Here is a 19853-nt window from a genome sequence, read left to right as displayed (position 1 = left end):
CTCCCCCCAAGAAAAGGCTCCAGGAAAAATCACCTCTCTTTTGGGAGGCAATAAAAGATCTCTTTCCTCCTCAGGTCTGCTGCAGAAATATGAGAAGAACTTTAAAAAACTCAAAAAAGACCCCGTAAGTTAAATATCTGGGTAAAAGAAAACCAGACAAAGCTGAATTCACAGGACTTTGTACTATATAATCACCCCCACATACACTGCTTTATACACTTCTGCTGGTTATTTGAATGAATGGTTTAGAAAAAGTTCTTTTCAAAAGGAACACAGCCCCATAAAAGCTGTACCAGCAGACTCTAACTTACACTCATGAAGACATCCACCGAAAAGCAGAGAAAAAACATGTTTTTTCTAGCATGTTTGACCTGGGAAGGTGGACAGCAGTTTCAGTACAATTCAAAAAGACCTCTTCTATAAAGCATTTAAGCACGTGAATAATCTTACTGACTCTCCCAGCAAAGTAACTTACTCAAGTCCTCGCAAGACCAGAGCCTTACTTGCTCCTGGCTATGTTTCCAAACAGAAGCTAAACTACTTTTCCAACAAGACCCTGGAATGCCAAAGGTGCAGAAGTCCTTACTGAGTCACCTGATGGCCCACAGCTATCCACCCTAAGCAGTCAGATGTTTTCAGAGAGTAAGGATCACATCTTCATTTAGTTCTGTAACCCACCCACTGTATCTTGTGTGCATCCCACCAGACACAGCTCTTTGACCAACCTCACGTTGGACAGGTACATCCCTCTTGGCTTGCTCTGGCAGCCTCAGAAACCCGGGGGGTTCTTCCAACACACCATGCTGGTCTGTGGGGCTCAGCTAAACACTTTGGGTGAAAAACCATCTTGTTTTCTGCTCAGTAGGCAGGCACTGCAATCAAACATCTATTTTATCACTAAACCATGACCTCCTGGACATATCAATGTGCTCACACCTGACCAGCCCACTGACTAGCACAAAGGACAGGCTTCCATCACCCTATCGCAACAAGCCTAACTCTAAATCCTTTAGTAGTTACACCTGGGACTATGTACTGAAGTACACAAGCCTTAAGGAATGAGTGAAGAAGGTTTTAGAAACTGATTTCCCTTCAGCACTGTCCTGCGGGAGCCGCTCACGGGGGACACGGCAATGTCCCCGCTGGAGCACGGCGGTGTCCCGGCTGGAACACGGCGGTGTCCCGGCTGGAGCACGGCAGTGTCCCTGCTGGAGCACGGCGGTGTCCCTGCTGGAGCACGGCAATGTCCCTGCTGGAGCACGGCGGTGTCCCGGCTGGAGCACGGCAATGTCCCCGCTGGAGCACGGCGGTGTCCCGGCTGGAACACGGCGGTGTCCCCGCTGCCCGCCCCGTCCTTCACCCGCAGCACTGCGGGCAGAGGAGGGACAGTGCATTGTTAACCCGGCTCTGCGCTTTGATGCCGCAGATACGAACGCCCATTGCTGGATGAGCCCCTGCCTCCCCAGCCGGTCGGAAGCCCAGCCCAGGGCTGCAGCCAGGCACACCGAGGGCTGACGGCCCTCGCCTCTGCTCTCCTCCCACTGACCCGCGTGCCAGCTTGGAGAGAAAACCCCTTTTCCTGCTGCTCGCTGCGGGACGAGCCCGCTGCCCACCGGGAAGGCGGCGGCTCCCGGCGGAGCTCCCCGCTCGCAGCCGGGCTGCCGGGGGCGGCCCGAGGCGGGGGCCGGTCCCGCCCCGCCCCGCCCGGCCCGGCCCGGCCCCGCCGGCTGCCCGGGGGCCGCGCCATGTGCCGCCGCCCGCCGCGGGGCCGCGCCGCGCTCGCCGCCGCCGCCGAGCGTGCGAGGGGCGGCCCGTGCGGCGGAGCGAGCGCCGGCAGCGGGGACAGCGGGTCCATGGAGCACAGCCACCTCCACCTCCACAACGGCTCGCTCCTGGCGCACCACCGCTATGGCTGCGGCTTGGGATACGCACCCGTCGTCTACTACAGCCTGCTGCTCTGCCTCGGGCTGCCGGGTGAGTGCCGCGGGACGGGCGAGGCTGCGGGGCCCCGGCAGCGCCCGCCGGAGCGGCTCCTGCCCGCTGTGCGGGGCGGGGCGGGGGGAGCGCCCGCGGTGTCCTCGGGATGCCCCGGGCGCGCTGGCTCCGCGTGCTCGGCGGGATAAGCGCGGGCGGTTCGGACAGCAGCATCCCCCGGACAGCAGCATCCCCCGGACAGCAGCATCCCCCGGACAGCATCTCCCCGCCCGGCGCGCTGCCGTCCCGTTGCTGCCTCCCTCGCCAGGGTTTGTCCCTGCCTGCCCTCGCCCTCCTACCCGGCTTCGGGCACCCTGACTTTGAACTTGACGAACAGAGTCAGCCTGTCGTGAAGTTTCTGCCATTGTCGTTTTGGCCATGTGAGTACCAGAGCGGTACCCAGGCGGCCGTGTCCCCACCGATGTCCTGCCGGGCCAGCACAAGTGTAGCTGCCGAGTTTTTCTGGTGCAAATCCCCACCCGACTCTATGGGGCAGGGCTGGCTATAGGAAGCGACACACCACCACTACGGAACTTGACTGGGGAAGGAGCATGCTGTCAGAAGCTTAGCAGACAGCTGTCATACTCGTGAGCCTGTCCTTGTGGCTGGTGGAGCAGGACAGTAGGTAGAAAGTCCAGTCTTGAGGTCAGTGTGCAGCAAAGGCAATGGCAATGCTGACACTGAGACCCCTGAATGCTGGTACAGGGCTTGGAAGAAAAGTCCCAGCTGGCAGGGACCAGTCTCCAGAGTGTATAACCCTGAGCAAAATTTCCTGCTTAAAAGGGGGACAAAGAGATGCTTGGAATGAGAAAAGCTGAGACAGTCCAAATAAGGAAGGAATGGATGTCCCAAGCTTGGATGTGAACACCTGTGGGGCACCACTGCCAGCACACAGCTCCAAACGTGCAGATGCCACACGAGCATCACATCGGCAGTACTGTCTCAGCCGAGACAAGGACTGAGCAGATGCTTCCTCCTGGAGGGGGCTGCCTGTGGCTGCCAGTGAGATGCCTCAGCACGCAGGATGGAGAGGAGCTGCTGTAGTTACAGTGGGCAGTGCTGCCATCCCGGCACAGCTGGGGTGGGCAAACAGCGTGGCTTGCTCACTGGCTTAACACCTCCAGCCTGACAGTGACTTAGAGTGATCCCAAGGACAGGTAGAATGAGTTGGGGAAAAAGTGAGAGCCTTCTGATGCACCAAGGTGAATTGGTGTTTTAAGGGTGTGATACAAGAGAGTTTGGTTTTGTCTGTGTAGAGCTACTCATTTTAGGTGGCATGTGGAATGGCAAGCAGTGATGATAGGTAATAGTCCATAGTTTCCAAATGTTTGTTCACCTTAATTCCTTCTTCAAGCAATTTTTTCATAGAAAAATTTTTAATCAGACATGAAGAGAAGCCTGCCTCTGAGTGGCATGCATGCAATAACACTCTCCGGAGGAATTAATGTGCTTTGTGTTGGTTTGGTTTGGGTTTTTTTTCCCCCCCTTTCTGTCTCACAATTAAAATTTGAAGATTGGCTAATAGTTCAGAGAACTGGAAAGTTAAGTCCTGTATTTACCCACAGAGGATGCAGAGCACAGGCAAGTGTCTGTGCTCCAAAACACTGATGAGTCTCAGCCCTGACCTGAAGAGACTCAGCCAGCAGGGATAGGAGGAAGTTTCCCCTTCATTAATTCCTTAGGGGCTGCTTAGATTCCATAGTAATGAGAGGCTCTGACTTCAACATCAGTCCCCTAGAAACTGAGCAAGACCCTCTCAGGATTATGAGGTGAAGAAGTTGTCATGAAGCACTCTGTGGCTAAGCTTGCCTTTGTGCTTCTCTGAACCGGGGGAAAGTCTTGCGTGCACCGACAAGAAAAGTCATTTAATGAACGTTCTGCACATACTTGCACCAGCTCCCTGGGGATACTGCATTGTAATTACAGACCTAACACTGTCATTCTAAGAACATGGTTAAAGTCAGACACCGTCCAAATTAGCAGTGGTCTCATGCATTTCTCAAGGGATCAGACATCAGTTGATTAGAGCAGTGGCACCAGTGCCAGTGCTTAACAGAACTAGCCAAAGCGCATGGTGGTGCAGCACTGCTGAGTTCCGTGGGCTTACATCAGGTGTGGATGTGTCCAGAGCACTGGCACTGACACCTGGACTCACTGCACACGTACAGTGTGCTGAGTAAATGCACAGTGTGCTGAGTAAATGCACAGTGTGCTGAGTGCGTGAGAAATTCATGAGACTGCACAGAGATGAGAACAAGCTGGATGTGCTTAGGGGAAGGCTCACACAGCCAAGCTTCGTTGAGGATGGGGTACAGGGCGAGAGCAGTGTTAAAAAGAGCTTTTCATGTTTTAATTTGAAGCTGCTCTTCAGTTTTTTGACATTAGAAATTTGTAAAGGTAGCAGGCTTTATTGGCTGTTAGAGAAAGAGTCCTGAACTATGTGGGATCTTAATTAGCTCTGTGTGGTGCCAAGAATTTTAAGAGAAACCTTGTCTAGGATCTGTCCTTAAATACAGCACTAGTGCAGTGTTTTGCTGATATGCAAAGAGTTAACTCCTTGCCACAAATCTTGGAGAAAGACTGATGAGAAGAAAAGCCAGTTAACTGTTTCCACCTTTTCTGCTGTAGCATCTGAAGGAAATTTCACTAACTCAACAACTCCACATTGAGGCCAAGCGATGCCAGGCCTGACAGTGTGTGCAGCAGAAACATCCTCCCCCTCCCACCTCTGTATAACCCAGGCACCTCAGCAGACCCGGTTCTCAGCAGTGGCTCCTTCTCCCTCTGTTCAACCAGCCACCAGAAAGTCTGTAGATAGCAGAGAGGAGAGAGCGCAAAGCAAACTCCCTTCAGCCCTGCTCTGGCAGTAGCACACAGAGGGAAGGGACAGGCTGGACCCTACAGAGAGGCACCCACTGCCCGCTGACCCTGCGTGGCTGGTGCTGCACCTGAGCTGGCTGCAGCTCTGCCAGGGGTCATCGTGCCTTCGGGCAGCTGGGCCAGGAGGCTGCTTCTTTTCATTTTAAGCAGAGGCTGATAAGACAGAGACAGGTTTTTGAAACTTGTTTCGAGTGCAGGCATGCAAAGGTGTCCCACAAGTACGTGGTCCTGCTAGCAGGAGTGGGGTGTCTCAGGATCAGGCTGCAGGGAACAAGGAGAAAATGCCAGTGCAGCGGTGGGGAGCAGCATGAGGCAGAGACCCTGAGGTGGGGTCTTCTCCCATTCAGAGGGGAAGGTTTCTCATTTATGGAGCCATTCTGCAGCCCCTGCTCTGCTAACCCTGCATTCCCCTTGTCTGTCAGAGAAAACCTCTGAAGCATCTGCAGTTAGCTGGGAGGCAAGAGAGGGGCTGCAAAAAGTCTTAATGGAAATGTTTCTTGGTTTAGTGAGAGAAAATGCTAGAGAGGGGATGGTGTTGGATGTGGGGGAGGGAATAAATTGCTCTGATTCAGTCCAAGAGGAGGCTGGTAAAGGTGAGAAAGCAAAGAGCAACAGGTACCACTCTGTCTCTGCCTTTGTCAGTGAGAGCTGCACAAAGCAGCTGCACCAAAGAGCTCCTTCTGTGGTGGGGCCACTGAACACAACCAAGAAGGTCAGGCACAGAAGCAGCACTGCTTGCTGCAGAAACCTGGCTCTGACCTTGATTCCTGCTTCATTAGGAGCAGCAGCAATGGAGTTGCCTTGCATGCAGTCCGTTTTTCCATCAGGAAGGGAGCATATTGCTGCTGAAAGGACAGAGCATCAGCATTTCCTAGATCACAGTCTGGCCTGATCCAGGTTCCCAGGGCTCATCTCCTCCTGACAGTGTGAGAGGCAGAGTGAAATCTGGCTTTCTTAGTCAATCCCAGTGGGATTGCTGGTTCCATTTTGCTCCCCAGTCAGTTGCCTACCTGGGATGTGCATTGGCTTCAGGGATCGTTGCATCCCAGTGACACAAAGCACAGCACCTTTACAGCATCTCCAGAAGGCAACAGACTCACAGCAGTACCCCAGGGAAGTGCCACTCCAAACTTCAGGAGCCTGGTACACAACTGTTTCTTTTACTTGCGCTTTAGGCTTTTGCATTAAACCGGTCACACTGATCTAAATGTAGATTCAGGACTTCACATGCTTGGGAAAGCAGCCTGGACATGCTTGGATGCTCCCAGCTGGAAGGTGTGAACAGGTAGTGTTCATGTCAGACCTGCTGCTGAACAAGGTGACGTGGAGATGGGGACAACCCGGGTCATCCAAAGCCCAGCCAAGCACAGGGTGCATTCACAGGGCTCCATGCAGAGGGAGAGAAGCTGCAGTCCTGACCTGGAGGAACGTGTCAGCTCAGCAGGGGTGCCTAACTGGTTTGACACTCTGTGAAGAGAGTCCAAGCTATGGACCTTGCCCTAGCAGGTGACAGATTGGCTGTCCATGCACAGCAAGGCAGATCCTTCCTAGGGTGTTGGATTGACACATGGGTGCACTGTGTCTGTGCAAACTGCGGGGTGGTCCCAGGCCAGCCAAAAGGATGGAGACCTGATCCTTCTGGAGCCTTCTCCCTGTATAAAGCTTGGGATAAGGAGGCTCTGGGAGATGTGCATTCCTGGGTCATCATCCTGGCAAGGCAGGTGCTGTTGGTGGGCTGAGCACCCCTGACCCAAGAGACCATCACCATGCAGCAGCCCAGCTGCATTCCCTCCACTCCGAGGCTGTGTGGGGGAATGAGACCTGGAGAGCGCTGCCATCCCTGTGCCCACAGCTGTGACCCAGTTAGTACCCTGAGCGGTGAGGGGGACACAGAGCAACGTTTGCTGGCGACCCACGTGGCGTGTAGTAGCAGTAAATACCAAAGCAGGCAGAGGAAGGTGTACACAGAGCACACAGCGCTGTGGAAGTGTCTGACTCGGTTTGGATTCCTGCCATCTACTGCCTAGTATATTCTTCTGCAATCACAGTACAGGCTTCTGATTAAAGAGACCATTTCCAACACCTGAATAAATAGCTTTTCTCATAGCAGCATACCTGAAAAATAGAAGTGCTAAAGGAAGATCCGAAAATATGAGTGGGAGAGTTGTTAAAATGTATTGTTATGACCTTGAAAAAACAGCACTCTTCTGCTGTCGCTCATTAGGGAACAGGAACCAAACCCTCCTGAGACCTGATTCAACCACCCTTTTCACTCAAAGACCATATATTCTCTGCTTAAAATCTGAACTGGATGCAAGGCCAGTACATTGCATCCTACTTAAAAGGGGACAAATAGATTGCTGGAACTTTAGCTTGGCTGTTGGAGCAACTGAAGGGCACTACAGCTCATTTACAGTAGCAGTGCTGGGCAGAGGGGAACGAAACTGCTGCTAACACGCTTAAAATGAGTCATTTCCTATTGTAAAATGAATGCTTGTTCTTTAAGGAGAGAAGAACCATTATGAAAAATAGTAGATTCATTCTGTTCCTGCACAGAACTGGTGACAGCAAGGTGTGCAGATGGGAGTGATTTCATTTGGTCAGTACCTCTGGAGCCTGCAGCTGCTAAAATCTTGCAGCCTGGAAGACAGCATGTGGCTGAACCCATGCTAATGCATGGATTGGGGAGAGGTTGATTGTACATTTCTGGATGCCACTAGACAGAGTACAATTGCTAACTTTGGATTTCTTCTGCCACGTCAGTAGGAAACAACACTGTTGGGGCTGTAATGATAATGAGGTGCCATATTTGGGAGGCTCAGCAGACTATGAAGTGCACAACCTTGCATGGCAGGCAGCTACAATGGATTGGAAAGGAAAAACTCCAAAGTACATTTTTCCTTGAAATGACAATGACACAAAAGAGAGAGCACAGCCAGTTTTCACGGTAGGTGGGTAATGCAGAGCCCCCAGTTGTTAAGAAGTCAAAACATTCAGAAGCACTAGGCAGTCTAATATCCTGCTGTTCTTCATCCACCCCCTTAGTTCTCTCCTCCTCATCCTCTTTCTGCTGCCTTCCATAAAATGGGGGTGAATCAGCAGAACGAAGGCAGCAGGAGAAGGCCTTCATCCACACATGGCACAACTCTGTGTAGGCAAACAAACAACACGGAGATGTCCTGGTGGGGGGTGTGCTCTGCTTTCACACACCAAGTGCAAAGCAATCCCTGTCCACAAAAGCTTCCACCTTCTGTCTCAGGTGGTCTTTTTGAGCCTATAATCTCTTTTCCCATTAGCTTTGAGACACCAGAAAAGGAAGCAAAGCCAAAATCACTCCTTGAGCACAGGAGACCTTACACACAAATCAGTTTTCATTTTGCAGAATATGGATATGTACTTACAGATCCTAACTCCCCATGTCTGGAGTGCCTTTGGTGCTGTTCTTGGGGTAAGCTTCTCTCGTGGGAGAAGACGGTGTTGGGTTGCCCCCCAGGACCCCAGTGTGGTTGTGCAGAGAGAATGGAGGCAGCCAAGCAGGACCAGAATTAGCAGTACAGAAGATGACCAAAAAGAGTTTTACCCCTTTATCCATGGAAGGGGAGAGAAGCTTGCCTGTTGTAACACTGAACATCTTTTTCACTGGAATTGTTCCCTTCTACCACCTAAGAGAGTCCCTGCAATGTACAGTCATTAAACCTCTCCATCTTTTCAATCTTATGGAGTATTGCCTGCACGGACAGGTGCTCTAGAGGTTGCTTTTGGTCTCAAGACAAATCACCTGTCAGTCACTTACATCAAACTAGGATATTTCTCACACATTTGTTCACTCCAAGTGTGTTTTCTTCAGTGTCCTGACTGGCACACAGCACAGTGATATATCTAGTGGGGATGCAGTATATTCTCCGTGGGCAAATAAAACCAAACTGCAATGGTTTTACAAAGTCTGTAATTTCCTGCATATTGTGTAAAATTGGCGTAGTCTCTGAGAAAGCTTGGCCATGGGGTTTGCAATCTTGAGCTCCTATTGCATTACCTAATGCTTTAGGAAGACATAAAGACTAGTTTATTTTAGCAAAACCACAATCGAAGGTAAAATCCTCTTAATTATTCATGTTCAGTAAAGAATTCACGGCAGTGTCCTTATGAAGTCACATCCTCTCTCCATCCCAGTCCTCCCATGAAACACCTTTGGCATCTGCTGCAGTACTTTGGCATTTGGTATCGAAAGGTTAGAATGGTCACCCTGGAACTCAAGTTACTCAGCTTGAGACCTCTTACACTGCACTGACAGCCCACATTTAGAAGCCACAGACACCTGCCAAATGAGACACCCAAACTGCCTTGAAAATCCCTGTCTCTCCAGATATGTTGCATGAATAACCAAATTCCTTTTATGATTTCTGCATCATTTTACAGATCACTTTTTCTGTTCCCAGCTCCAGTTTCCATTAGAAGGCTGTCCTGCTCTGGTAGCAAGATGCGAGGCTAGACTTTGAGATGTGCGTTTTAGACATTTTTATCCTTGTGTGGGAGCCTCTAAGCAAGGCTTTGGAGTGGCAGGAGGAATGTCTGAGAGTCATTAGAGACTTTCTGCTCTGCAGGCCTGCCTCAGGAAAGGTGGACAAGGAGAGTGAAGATGGGAAGAGGAGAACCAGATCCCTGTCACATTTACACACGCATGGCCCCAGTGAGCACAAACCAGACCTCCCCACATCCTAGCCCAGTGTTCCTGGGCTGTTCTCATACTGCAGAAATAGCCCTGTTTTATACAGACTGCTCCAGAAAAACTCCAGTGGTCTAGGAAAGCCAAAAGCAGCACAGTGTAATTACACCTTTCTGCCAGACAAGCTGCTGCACTCCATCCTCGTGGCTGGCAAGGCTCAAAGGGAGTATCAGCCATTGGCATCTCTGTGCCATTGCTGTGTCTGTGCCCTCCAACAGCGAGGAAGTGCTTTTGCTGGATTAAAATCCTTCTCTGGCCTCCGTGACCCACTGATGGCTAATGCCAGCTGCAGAGCAGAGTACCTCATTCACTGCATCCTTCCCCAGAGCCATCTCAGCTAATAAATGCTGTCAGTGAGAAAAGTGGCCCCAGAGGCCAGATTTCATTGTCAGAATCTGGCCTCTGGCACCGACTCTCTCATTCACTTGTGACTCGTAAGCACAAGGCCGTGCTGTGTTTTCCCTGGCAGTAACTAACCCGGCCTCCTGCACCTAGAAGGGAGTTTGGGTTGTCCTGGGAAGGATCTTGGGCCTCCTCTACCTCCAGGTTCTCTTCCACCCTCAGAACTGGCACGGTCTGTCCCTGCAGATGGGATTGCTAAGCACAGGCCACACGAGAGCCTTCCCAAAGATGTGAAACCTCTTCCAGCAGCAATCCTGCATCCGTTCCTGCCATAGCTTTTATGATGCTCATTTTTTTTTTTTGCATATATCTCTCTCCATTCCCTGGGAGATGATGCAGGCCCCAGCAGAAGGGGCTGACAGCTCTTCCCTCGTGGGGGTGCCTTGCTGTGTGCTGTTTGACAGCACTCGGACAACTGAACAACAAATAAATCCATTTATTTTCAAAAGTCAATCCTCACAGGAACTCCCCAGGAAGACAAAACTTGTATTGCAGTAATTATATTCTGTAAAGTATCTCTTAGGCTTCACAACAGTTTAAGGGAGGAACTCAGGATATGATAATAAAAGAGAGGAACAAACTGAAGCACTGTTCAGTCTGTCCCCATCTGCTCTAGTGCGGAGTTTGATCCACACTGGCTGTAAGAGGGAAATGTGGACCTAGCCTATCTTCTTTAAGGACAAACAGCATCCAGAGGTCATTGGAAAAGATCACATAACCAGCTATAGCCAAGATCAGTAAAAAACCATGTATTTCCATTGCCACAGCATCTTTGGTTGGGTTTTTTTTTTTAATAGCTTCTGTTATGTAACACCTTTGTCAGAAATCACCCATTGTCATCAGCTTCTCCAGAGAGCTCCCACACTAAATCAGGGCTGAATGCCATCCTCATCTCCAGTCTGGTAACTATTGGTGAGCAGTAAACAGTACCTGTTTACATTTGAGTATTGCCTCCTCGCTTAGAGGAAATCATCTATTCCCATCAAGCCAGAACATCCCTTTTCCTCACCACTTATTTTAGCATATTGTACTTACATTCTCAGAGTTGCTAAATCTGAGAAGGAGGTGTTACTAACATTTTTTCTGAGGCAACTTAAAATTTCCCCTTTGTAAGCCATCTCTCTGTGCCAGTCAGGTGACTGCTGCTAAGCCTGCAGAGAAGTTTCACACATTACACGATAATTTGTGGGGATCCTAGCAACAGCTGTGTTGGCTAAAAGGTGTCCATTCTATTCCGTGACCTAACGGAATCACGCTTGGCGAGCAACACTCGTGGCTACTTCATTTAGGTAGTTTATAAAGCTGAACTGCTGAACCAATGCAGGGGGCTACTGCTTGTGTTGTAAAGGCCATTTGACTGCAGAGGCTGCAAAGTGCTCTCAATTAAAAAAAAAACCAAACCACAAATAAAGCCCAGAACTATGCCTATTTCTTCTTTGGACAGATACAATCACTCCTGCTCACGTGCAGTGAAAGTAGTCAGTGAAAGGAGCTCTTCAAATCCCTGCAAAGGCCGCTGTTAGACACTATTTGAGTGATAGCTGTAACCCATGAAATGAGAAGCTGGGGGCAAAACTCTGCCCTCAGCTCACAGGCACTGCTTTGAGGCACAGAAGACTGCCCAGGCTCTGCAGCCAAGGCAGCATGGCTTTGGCATGGGAAGTAAACCCAAATCCACATGGGAGCCTAAGTTACTCCTAAAGGAAGACACAACGGCCCTCCAATGGCATGAATTTTGGTGCTGCAGTTTGTACTCAGAAGCTGATAAAGTCAGAAGAGATGTCAGAGGAGAGATGGAAGTGTCCTGTGGTGCAGCCTGGCTGAGTTAGAAGGTGGCTGTGTTTTGAGCAGCCTGGACCAAAGGTGTTTGGGTATCAGAGACCTTAGGATGCTGTGTCTCAAATGTCTCATGTCCTCATGCCTGGAGGGAAAGAATTGAGACTGCCATTTTGTACAGTTGCTTCTAATCATCTGCCAGCAGCACCTCAAGGCTTCAGCCAGCTAGTCCCCAATCAAGCCCTGGTTCTCAAACAGATATTTATAAATTCAGAATACTGCACTGCAGCAAGCGACGCTGGCATAAATTCCCATCTGTCATCCCCTAATCATCTCCCAGCACAGTGATCAATCTCTTTCAAATTCAAATGATCTTAACCACTTAGTATCTAGAGAATACACTGCAGGAGATGGGCAGTGTACCATCCAGGACAATTTAGGGGTGCTGACCTATCCAGCAGCTGTAGCTCCACCTACATTACAGCAGAGACAGATATTTTTATATCTCCATCATCATCATCTCTGCCATAGTTCTTATCACAGACTACCTTGCTAGTGCAAGAATTAGTGTCAGCAAGGTTAAAATATGGTCACAGATACTCTTCCATCACCTTTCACCCCCAGTGGGTAATTTTTGCCCACAGGAGAGCAGGACACTGAAGAGGCATTCAGGAGTTACCGAGACACTGGCACAAGGACACAATTGGTCACAGAGAGTGGTGTCCCTACCCCTTTCCCATTTTCCTGAGCTTTAGGAACAGTTTGAGGACAACCAAGGACCAGCTTAACACTGGCTAGGAAATGGATGAAGGACTGAGGCATCCATAGCTCAGCTACACTTTCCCTATACAGTGTGCAGCAGGAAAAATACTCACAGACCCTGTGCTGAGACACTGTCACACCAGCAACTTTCTGCTGCACCCCAGTATGTATCTGTTTGCACAAAGTAGATGGTGTTACTGTATTTCATATCATCCAGCAAGGAAAAAGCTCTAATGTGATCCCAGGGAAAGCATTTCCAGTACAAGGTACAGTAACCCTTGCAGAAGGAATTAGGTAGAGCTCATGTTTACTTCATCAGATCAATTTTCTAATCTGGCTCACCAAGCAAGGCTCGCTGGCCTTGGATAAATAACTTGCATTTCAGCACACACTGTACTGCCGTGGCGGGGAACCCTGAGAGGGGCAGGGGCAAAGGGTGCAAAGGACTGCTCCTAAATCTGCTCCTCGAGCAAAACAGAGTGGGGTTAGAGGCCAACAGCAGGACCCTGCAGTAGACAGAGAGTTGAGGAGCAGAGCTGCTGTACCTGACCACAGCACGGCTTCAGCATCCCTGCAGGAGCTGCTCTGGCAGCCAGGCCAGAGCTACCAGCAGGGACCAGTGCCTTCAAACATCGCCCTTGCTGCACACTGGCTCCAGCTGCTGCCACTGGAATGAGTTGAATCTAGAGGATTTAAAGAGGAGATGCACCCCATGGGTCACATCCAATATCTGTGAAGCTGAACCAGTCAGCCTGGCTGGCCAAAACCAGCAGTGGCTGCAGAGCCTTGATAAACACTCCAGCTCGAGGATTTCCTTGACAGTACATCACTCACTGCACCTCCAGGCCTGTCTGCAGGCACAGCAGAAGCATTTCTAAGCAAGTGAGTGAAAAATGACACAGCAGTTCTGGCGATATCACCTCTTGTCTCCCACGTCTGTGCTGAGCTGAAATCAATGCAGCTGCGTTCACATTAACGGAGGGCAGAATTGGGAAAATTCCCCTGAAGGCAATTTGAGACAGTACCATTGGAAAGATCGTGCTTCTTTTCTTTTGTTTGTTTGTTTTTAATATAGGGAAAGAGTCAGTTGATTGTGGTGTTTGGGTTAGTTTTTTTCCAAGATACAAAATTAATACATTCAGGTAACACAAAAATAGGTGAGGGCTGTTAGTCAAGATCATTCACTCTGCTGCAGTTCATTTCCCTGGTGGCAGAAATCTGCTCCCAGACAGCAGTCTTTGAAGGTGTTCATGAAGGAGGAAGTTTTCTCAGTGCCAAGAAAAACAGTTTTTAAAAAAACAAGCATTTTCAGTTGTAGGACACGTCCTAGGCCGTCATTACCTTCATGTCAGCAACTTCCTTTTTCTCTGGTTTAAAGGAATCTTTCCAATTATTGTTGATTTGTTTTGGGAAATCCATCAAAGCTGGCAGAAATGTTTGAAGCACTGAATGCACAAAAGAGGTGATTTACAGAAGACTTAGAAAAGTATCAACTACAAACATTTGGCACTCACTTGTACAGTAACCACATCTCTGATTTTTAAGCACTTTTCCAGGTATTCTAGCCAAGTGATACCAGCTTCTGATGGGAACAATCTTGTCTGTCTCATTCTAGCCAAACTGATAGTAGGAATAATAGGATTTTATTTTTTTTCAATTCAAGACTACACAGTAAGTTCTAGTAAACAAGAGAAAGTAGTTAAAATTTGGCTACACCTTAGTGCTCCAGCAAATCTCTCAAGTACTGCAAGGGCTGTTTATATTCATTACCCTTCTCATTCATCCCTTGTTACACGTAAAAGTGAAAAAAGCAAGGTGGGAAATAGAAGTGTGTGTGTGTGAGCTTTTTTTCTCCTGTTACCCCTCCCTTTGTGCACAGACAGGAGTCCCAGCATCCCCTGCTCAGGGGTGGATTCCAGAGCTGAGAGCAGGGCCACACACTCTTGTCATTGCAACAGCTTCGCTGAGGGACATGACTGGGGCGTTTTCCTTTTGGTTTCTTGAATTTTAATTAGGTGGTCATGTTGCCAAGTGCTTGAACAACTCCAAGCAAGCGCTCAGAAAAGCTAATGTTACATCTTAATAGCCTAACTCTGTGTTTCTTTTTCCACAGCAAACATCTTGACAGTCATCATCCTCTCCCAGCTTGTAGCTCGCAGGCAGAAGTCCTCCTATAATTACCTTCTAGCTCTAGCTGCTGCCGACATCCTGGTTCTCTTCTTCATCGTCTTTGTTGACTTCCTCATGGAAGACTTCATCTTAAACAAACAGATGCCTCAGGTACTGGACAAAATAATTGAGGTCTTGGAATTTTCTTCCATCCACACGTCGATTTGGATCACGGTCCCGCTGACCATCGACAGGTACATCGCGGTGTGCCACCCCCTCAAGTACCACACCGTCTCCTACCCGGCTCGTACCCGCAAAGTCATTGTGAGCGTCTACATCACCTGCTTTTTGACCAGCATCCCCTACTACTGGTGGCCCAACATTTGGAGTGAAGACTACATCAGCACGTCCATGCACCACGTCCTCATCTGGGTGCACTGCTTCACCGTGTACTTAGTGCCCTGCTCCATCTTCTTCATCCTCAATTCCATCATTGTGTACAAGCTGCGGCGAAAGAGCAATTTCCGCCTGCGAGGGTACTCCACGGGGAAAACAACAGCCATTTTGTTTACTATAACTTCTATTTTTGCCATACTGTGGGCGCCAAGAATAATCATGATACTGTATCACCTCTACGTGTCGCCTATAAACAACAGCTGGGTGGTCCATATTGTGTCGGACATCGCCAATATGCTGGCACTGCTGAACACTGCCATTAATTTCTTCCTCTACTGTTTTATTAGCAAAAGGTTTCGCACAATGGCAGCTGCCACCTTGAAAGCCTTCTTTAAGTGTCAGAAGCAGCCTGTGCAATTCTATACAAACCATAACTTTTCCATAACGAGCAGCCCTTGGATTTCCCCAGCCAACTCTCACTGCATCAAAATGCTTGTTTACCAGTATGATAAGAATGGAAAGCCTATAAAAATATCACCATGAAAAGGGCAATAGTTGGAGTTTCTGGGTGCAAGTTCTTTTCAAGTGGTTACATCTTCAGGATGTAATTTTCTGAAATGGCTGTTTTGAAGAGAGGTCATTTGATTTCATTTCCCTGGGTGGCCAGGGGCAGATCAGACTGTCAGGAGGAAACAGGAGCACTTGATTTTCGGAGCAAAAGTGAGAAGGCAAACACCTCCATCTCTTATATAGCATTTTGAATATGCTTCAGAGTTCAAGTCTTAGTGTTCAGTCACACTCAAATGTTTTGCATCCCAACACCAGTGCAATCCAAAGTCATCAGAGGGGTGAAGCCACAGCAGTGTTTAATTACAACCTTTTAAAACACAACGAAACCTTACTTGACCATCAGTTTGCAATCAACAAAGTAAATGGATGCTTTTGTGTACTGTGGAAGGTGCCATTTCTGGAGCGTGCACTTGCCAAAAATTATGTGTCAATTCTGGCATGAAGTGCCACCACACACAGTTGTGCTGTCAAGACCTCCTTGCAGGAGGCAGCCTGTGAGACACAAACGGTGACAAGCCTGTTTTGGCTCATTTGACCAAGGCTCGAGGACCAATACAGTACCTGTTGCAGCCTTGGCATGGAAAGCAATCCTGCAAGCTGCCAACATTTGCTTGTTTTAAGTTGTTATTTAAGAATGTGACTGAGACAGGGGAGCTCGAGGGAGGGAGGGATGTTTCTAGAGCCAAGAACAAAAGCAGCATCTTTCCCCAGCTATTTCAGTCACGGTGTCTAAGGACTTTCAAGGGTGAAACCAAGTCCTGCCTGATGCAGAGCTCTCACCAAAGCTGCTCCTGTGAGCAGAGTGATCAGAGCCTTCATGTTCCTTCTTAATCAATACAGACTCTCAGTTATCCCCCATGTTCAGGCCTTTAGGGATTAACATATAAAAACCTCAACTTAAGACTTTCTCCTGAGGGATGATGCCATCCTATTGCAGATTTGCCATTGAGTTGTTAAAAAAAAAAAAACAAACTGTGAAAGAAATTCATTAAATACCCAACAGCAGTAAAAACATTAAAGCCTTAGTTTAAGCTGATCTAAGTATTTAGCTTATTTAAAGGAGGTTAGCTTCTCTTCCTTCACACTCAAAAACCAGCACCCCATCAATGCTGAGTGTAGAAAATAAGAGATTTACAGGAAGGCTGAAAATGCATTTCTTTTAATTTCTTTCCCTTTCCCTCCAAGAAGCCACATGCCACAACCTCTTTATTCTACAGTGGGCACTTCAGGGACCTCACTGGCATGAGGGCAGTGAAGGTGTGTGGTGAACACCAGCCCAGCGTGGTCATTGGAGCTCCTCAGGAGCTGCAGATCAGTGGTAGCTTGGTGCTAACACTGCATTTGTGCCTGTGCCCATCTCCAGTGCCATCAGGGAGCTAGTGGTGCATCAGGAGCTAACACAGAGAGGTCCTCTGAGGAGGGATCCAGTCAGTCCCACTAAGGTGGGATCAGAAGGCTGAAAGCATCTCTCTGAAATACATGGATGGCTCAGCTTTGGTGCAAATCCACTAAGAAATGCCAAGCTGGCAGAAGTCCTGCTGAGGACGAGCCTGGTTCCCTTCTGCCACAAAGGCTGTGTTTGCACAATGCCTTGTACCCACATCCTGCAGGAGCCAACCCCACCAACCCCGAGCTCACCTTCCCCAGCAGGGAATGGCAGCAGAAGGCCATGGAAACCAGGCCCCCGGGCAAAGGGGGGTTCTCAGGAGCAGAGATGGGATGCCCAGGGCCTGCCACTGGCAGAACTGCTCAGCAATTCTCTGCTGAGGCAGCCCAGGGACCACGCAGGCCAGAGCAAGGAGGGGGGCATGTCTGGGGAAGTGGGCTGAGATGAAAAGCTGACCTTTTCTACCCTCAGCCACCACAGGGATGGTATCCATTTAAATGTCCCCAGAGAAAAATAAGGAGCTTCTCAGTCTGTTGGCTGTTTGTCCTTGTGATCTCAAAGCTTCACCCTTGCAATAATGTAAAAGTGTAAAAGGGATGCTCAGCCTTGTTGTATTTGTCATGACAAGGTTAAAATTACTGCTCCCTTTATAGTGTATTACAGAAATTCAGTTGTGTGTCCATCCTTCCTGCCCTTCTCTTGGAAACCTCCCTCTGGTCTTTGTCAGTTGATAGTAACCAAAGTTACCTTATGGAAAAGGTACTGTATGTTTCATTTTGGAAAAACACTGTATTTATAACTTATTTTTATTCTACATTTGTTATGAGGAATGCTTGTCTGAGTTAAATGTGAATGAGTCTGAAGTGCAATATCTATGTAGATAAGTGGTTCATTTTTGAGAATGTATCTATTGAAAAAATACCTATTTATACAAAAAGTTCTCTATTCTATTTAATATAATAGTAACCTTAAAGAAAATAGTGAATGTTTAGGGCTTTTATTTATTAAAAAACGTTCAATTAAGTGCATGGCATATGCTGCCATTCACATGCTGTGACTTATTAATTTTTGTAACATAATGTTTATCCTGCGAACTATCAGTGTCATCTGATTTTTTCTGTCCTGATAATGTATTTTTGTAAATTACCATATTTAAAAACAAAAATCTTTCTGCGTGACTATTTTTTTCCCTATGAAAAATAACGCATTAAATCCTTGTAACTTATTTGGAAAAACTCACAATCATTTTCCATATCACTTTAGCAATGACAAGGTGCAATTTTCATGTACAGTGGATTGGTCATTTCACTTCTGATAATTTAGGGCTTTAAAAGCTTGCTTCCAAAGCCCTTTGAAGTCAAAGGGAAGGTTGCTAGTGGGTTTTGTGGTTGGTTTTTCCAATCCCCATCATTTCAGGAGGGCTTTGGATCAAACTGTATCTTGTTAGCAGACATTGGAAGCCTTCTTAGAGCCCAGTTTGGATAATAAAGCCTTGACTTTTTAGTCTGCCATATGGGAGCTGCTGTTGATAATACCTGCCTTATTTTTGGTTGTGTGAAGCATCTTGCAATGACTGTTGCTAACTAGCCATTGTCTTGCTGTATTACTCGTACCTCCTAATTTTCCAATAGTAAAAACTTAACCAAGCACATACAGTGTCATTATTTAGGGAAAAAGTATCCTGGAGACAAAACCATCTTTGTTGTGAAGATGGTCTTTTGTACTCTAATTTGTATTTCAAATATCTACAATTAGAAAAAATAAGCTGTGAATGGACAGTTTTGCAGTTACTTACAGGTATATGTCCTTGAAGACCACAGCTAGGAACAAAATACTTTTTAGATGAGTTGCTGGTATATAAAATTATGGGACCTATCACCTATTTAAATTGTGAATATTGATATTTTCATAAGTAGACAATATATTGTGTTTGACAAACTTGTTTGTATTATAATAAATTATGGTGCATAACTTACTACTGTGTTTGGAGCTATTGTTTGATTTGTGGATTCTTATGATGTTCTTCTGATTCATAGATGCTTATGATATACTACAAATAAGAGATAGAAAGTGGATTCAGAACCTCAGGAGACTGCACGTGGAAGAAGCCCAACATTTCTTCAAATGAAAATTACCAGCACTGCAGATTTCATACCCCTGGCAAGCGTAAAACTATCTGGGATCAAGTTCCTAATTTCTCTGGAGAAATAAAAGGACATGAAAAGGACCAAAAAATACTAAAGCTAAGCAGAGAATGGAGAAGAACCTGACCAGAAAAGTCCAGTGTCTGAGAGATCAAACACTCTAGGGTTAAGCACCCTGCAAGGACCACGCAGGCAGTGCTTGTCAGATTTCCCTGCTGTGAAAGGCTTGGGAGCAGGTTTTAAAATACAGCTTCAAAGAGACAAATGAGGGGAAAGGGGCACTGCAGAAAGGGGCAATGTCAGACTTGGTGGAGCTTATCAGAGTTATTCCTTAAGGAAGGAGCCTGGGGTCTGCCTGTCTTGATACTTTCATTAACAGCTGTGGCATGAGAAGTACTGATGAAGTTATTAAAAAAGGAATTATACTGCTGGCAGAGGACTGAAGGACAGGTATTTCATGTAAGAATCAGATGACCTTGCAGATTGCAGTGATAAAAATGGGATGAATTCAATAGTAATAAACACAAGGTTCTCCACTTGTCTGCCTGTAACAATACATCTGCTATAAAACCTCAGCAGCCAGAAACAGCCAAGAACCCAGTTGTGCCAGCTGGGCTTGAATGACAATGAGTCACCAACAGAGACCAGCTGAGAAAAAATCCCAGAATGTAATCACAGACACTTCTAACGATACAGCACAGTATTAATTGCATTTTGTAAGACTTCATGT

At 47.7% G+C, this 19853-nt stretch overlaps 1 protein-coding gene across 1 annotated transcript; it reads left to right on the top strand.

Moving 5' to 3' along the window:
* Positions 1-1745: 1745 nt before the first annotated feature.
* GPR139 (G protein-coupled receptor 139) lies at positions 1746-15565 on the top strand (the record flags this gene model as incomplete). Its single annotated transcript, XM_082291932.1, has 2 exons — positions 1746-1974; positions 14631-15565. The coding sequence occupies 2 exons, from the start codon at positions 1746-1748 to the stop codon at positions 15563-15565; spliced, it is 1164 nt and encodes a 387-aa protein (XP_082148058.1).
* Positions 15566-19853: the final 4288 nt, after the last annotated feature.

This window comes from Coloeus monedula (assembly GCF_965178545.1).
Source record: "Coloeus monedula genome assembly, chromosome: 16".
Lineage (NCBI taxonomy): Eukaryota > Metazoa > Chordata > Aves > Passeriformes > Corvidae > Coloeus > Coloeus monedula.
The sequence above is the reverse complement of the archived record's forward strand: the minus strand, read 5'-3'. Positions and strand labels throughout refer to the sequence as shown.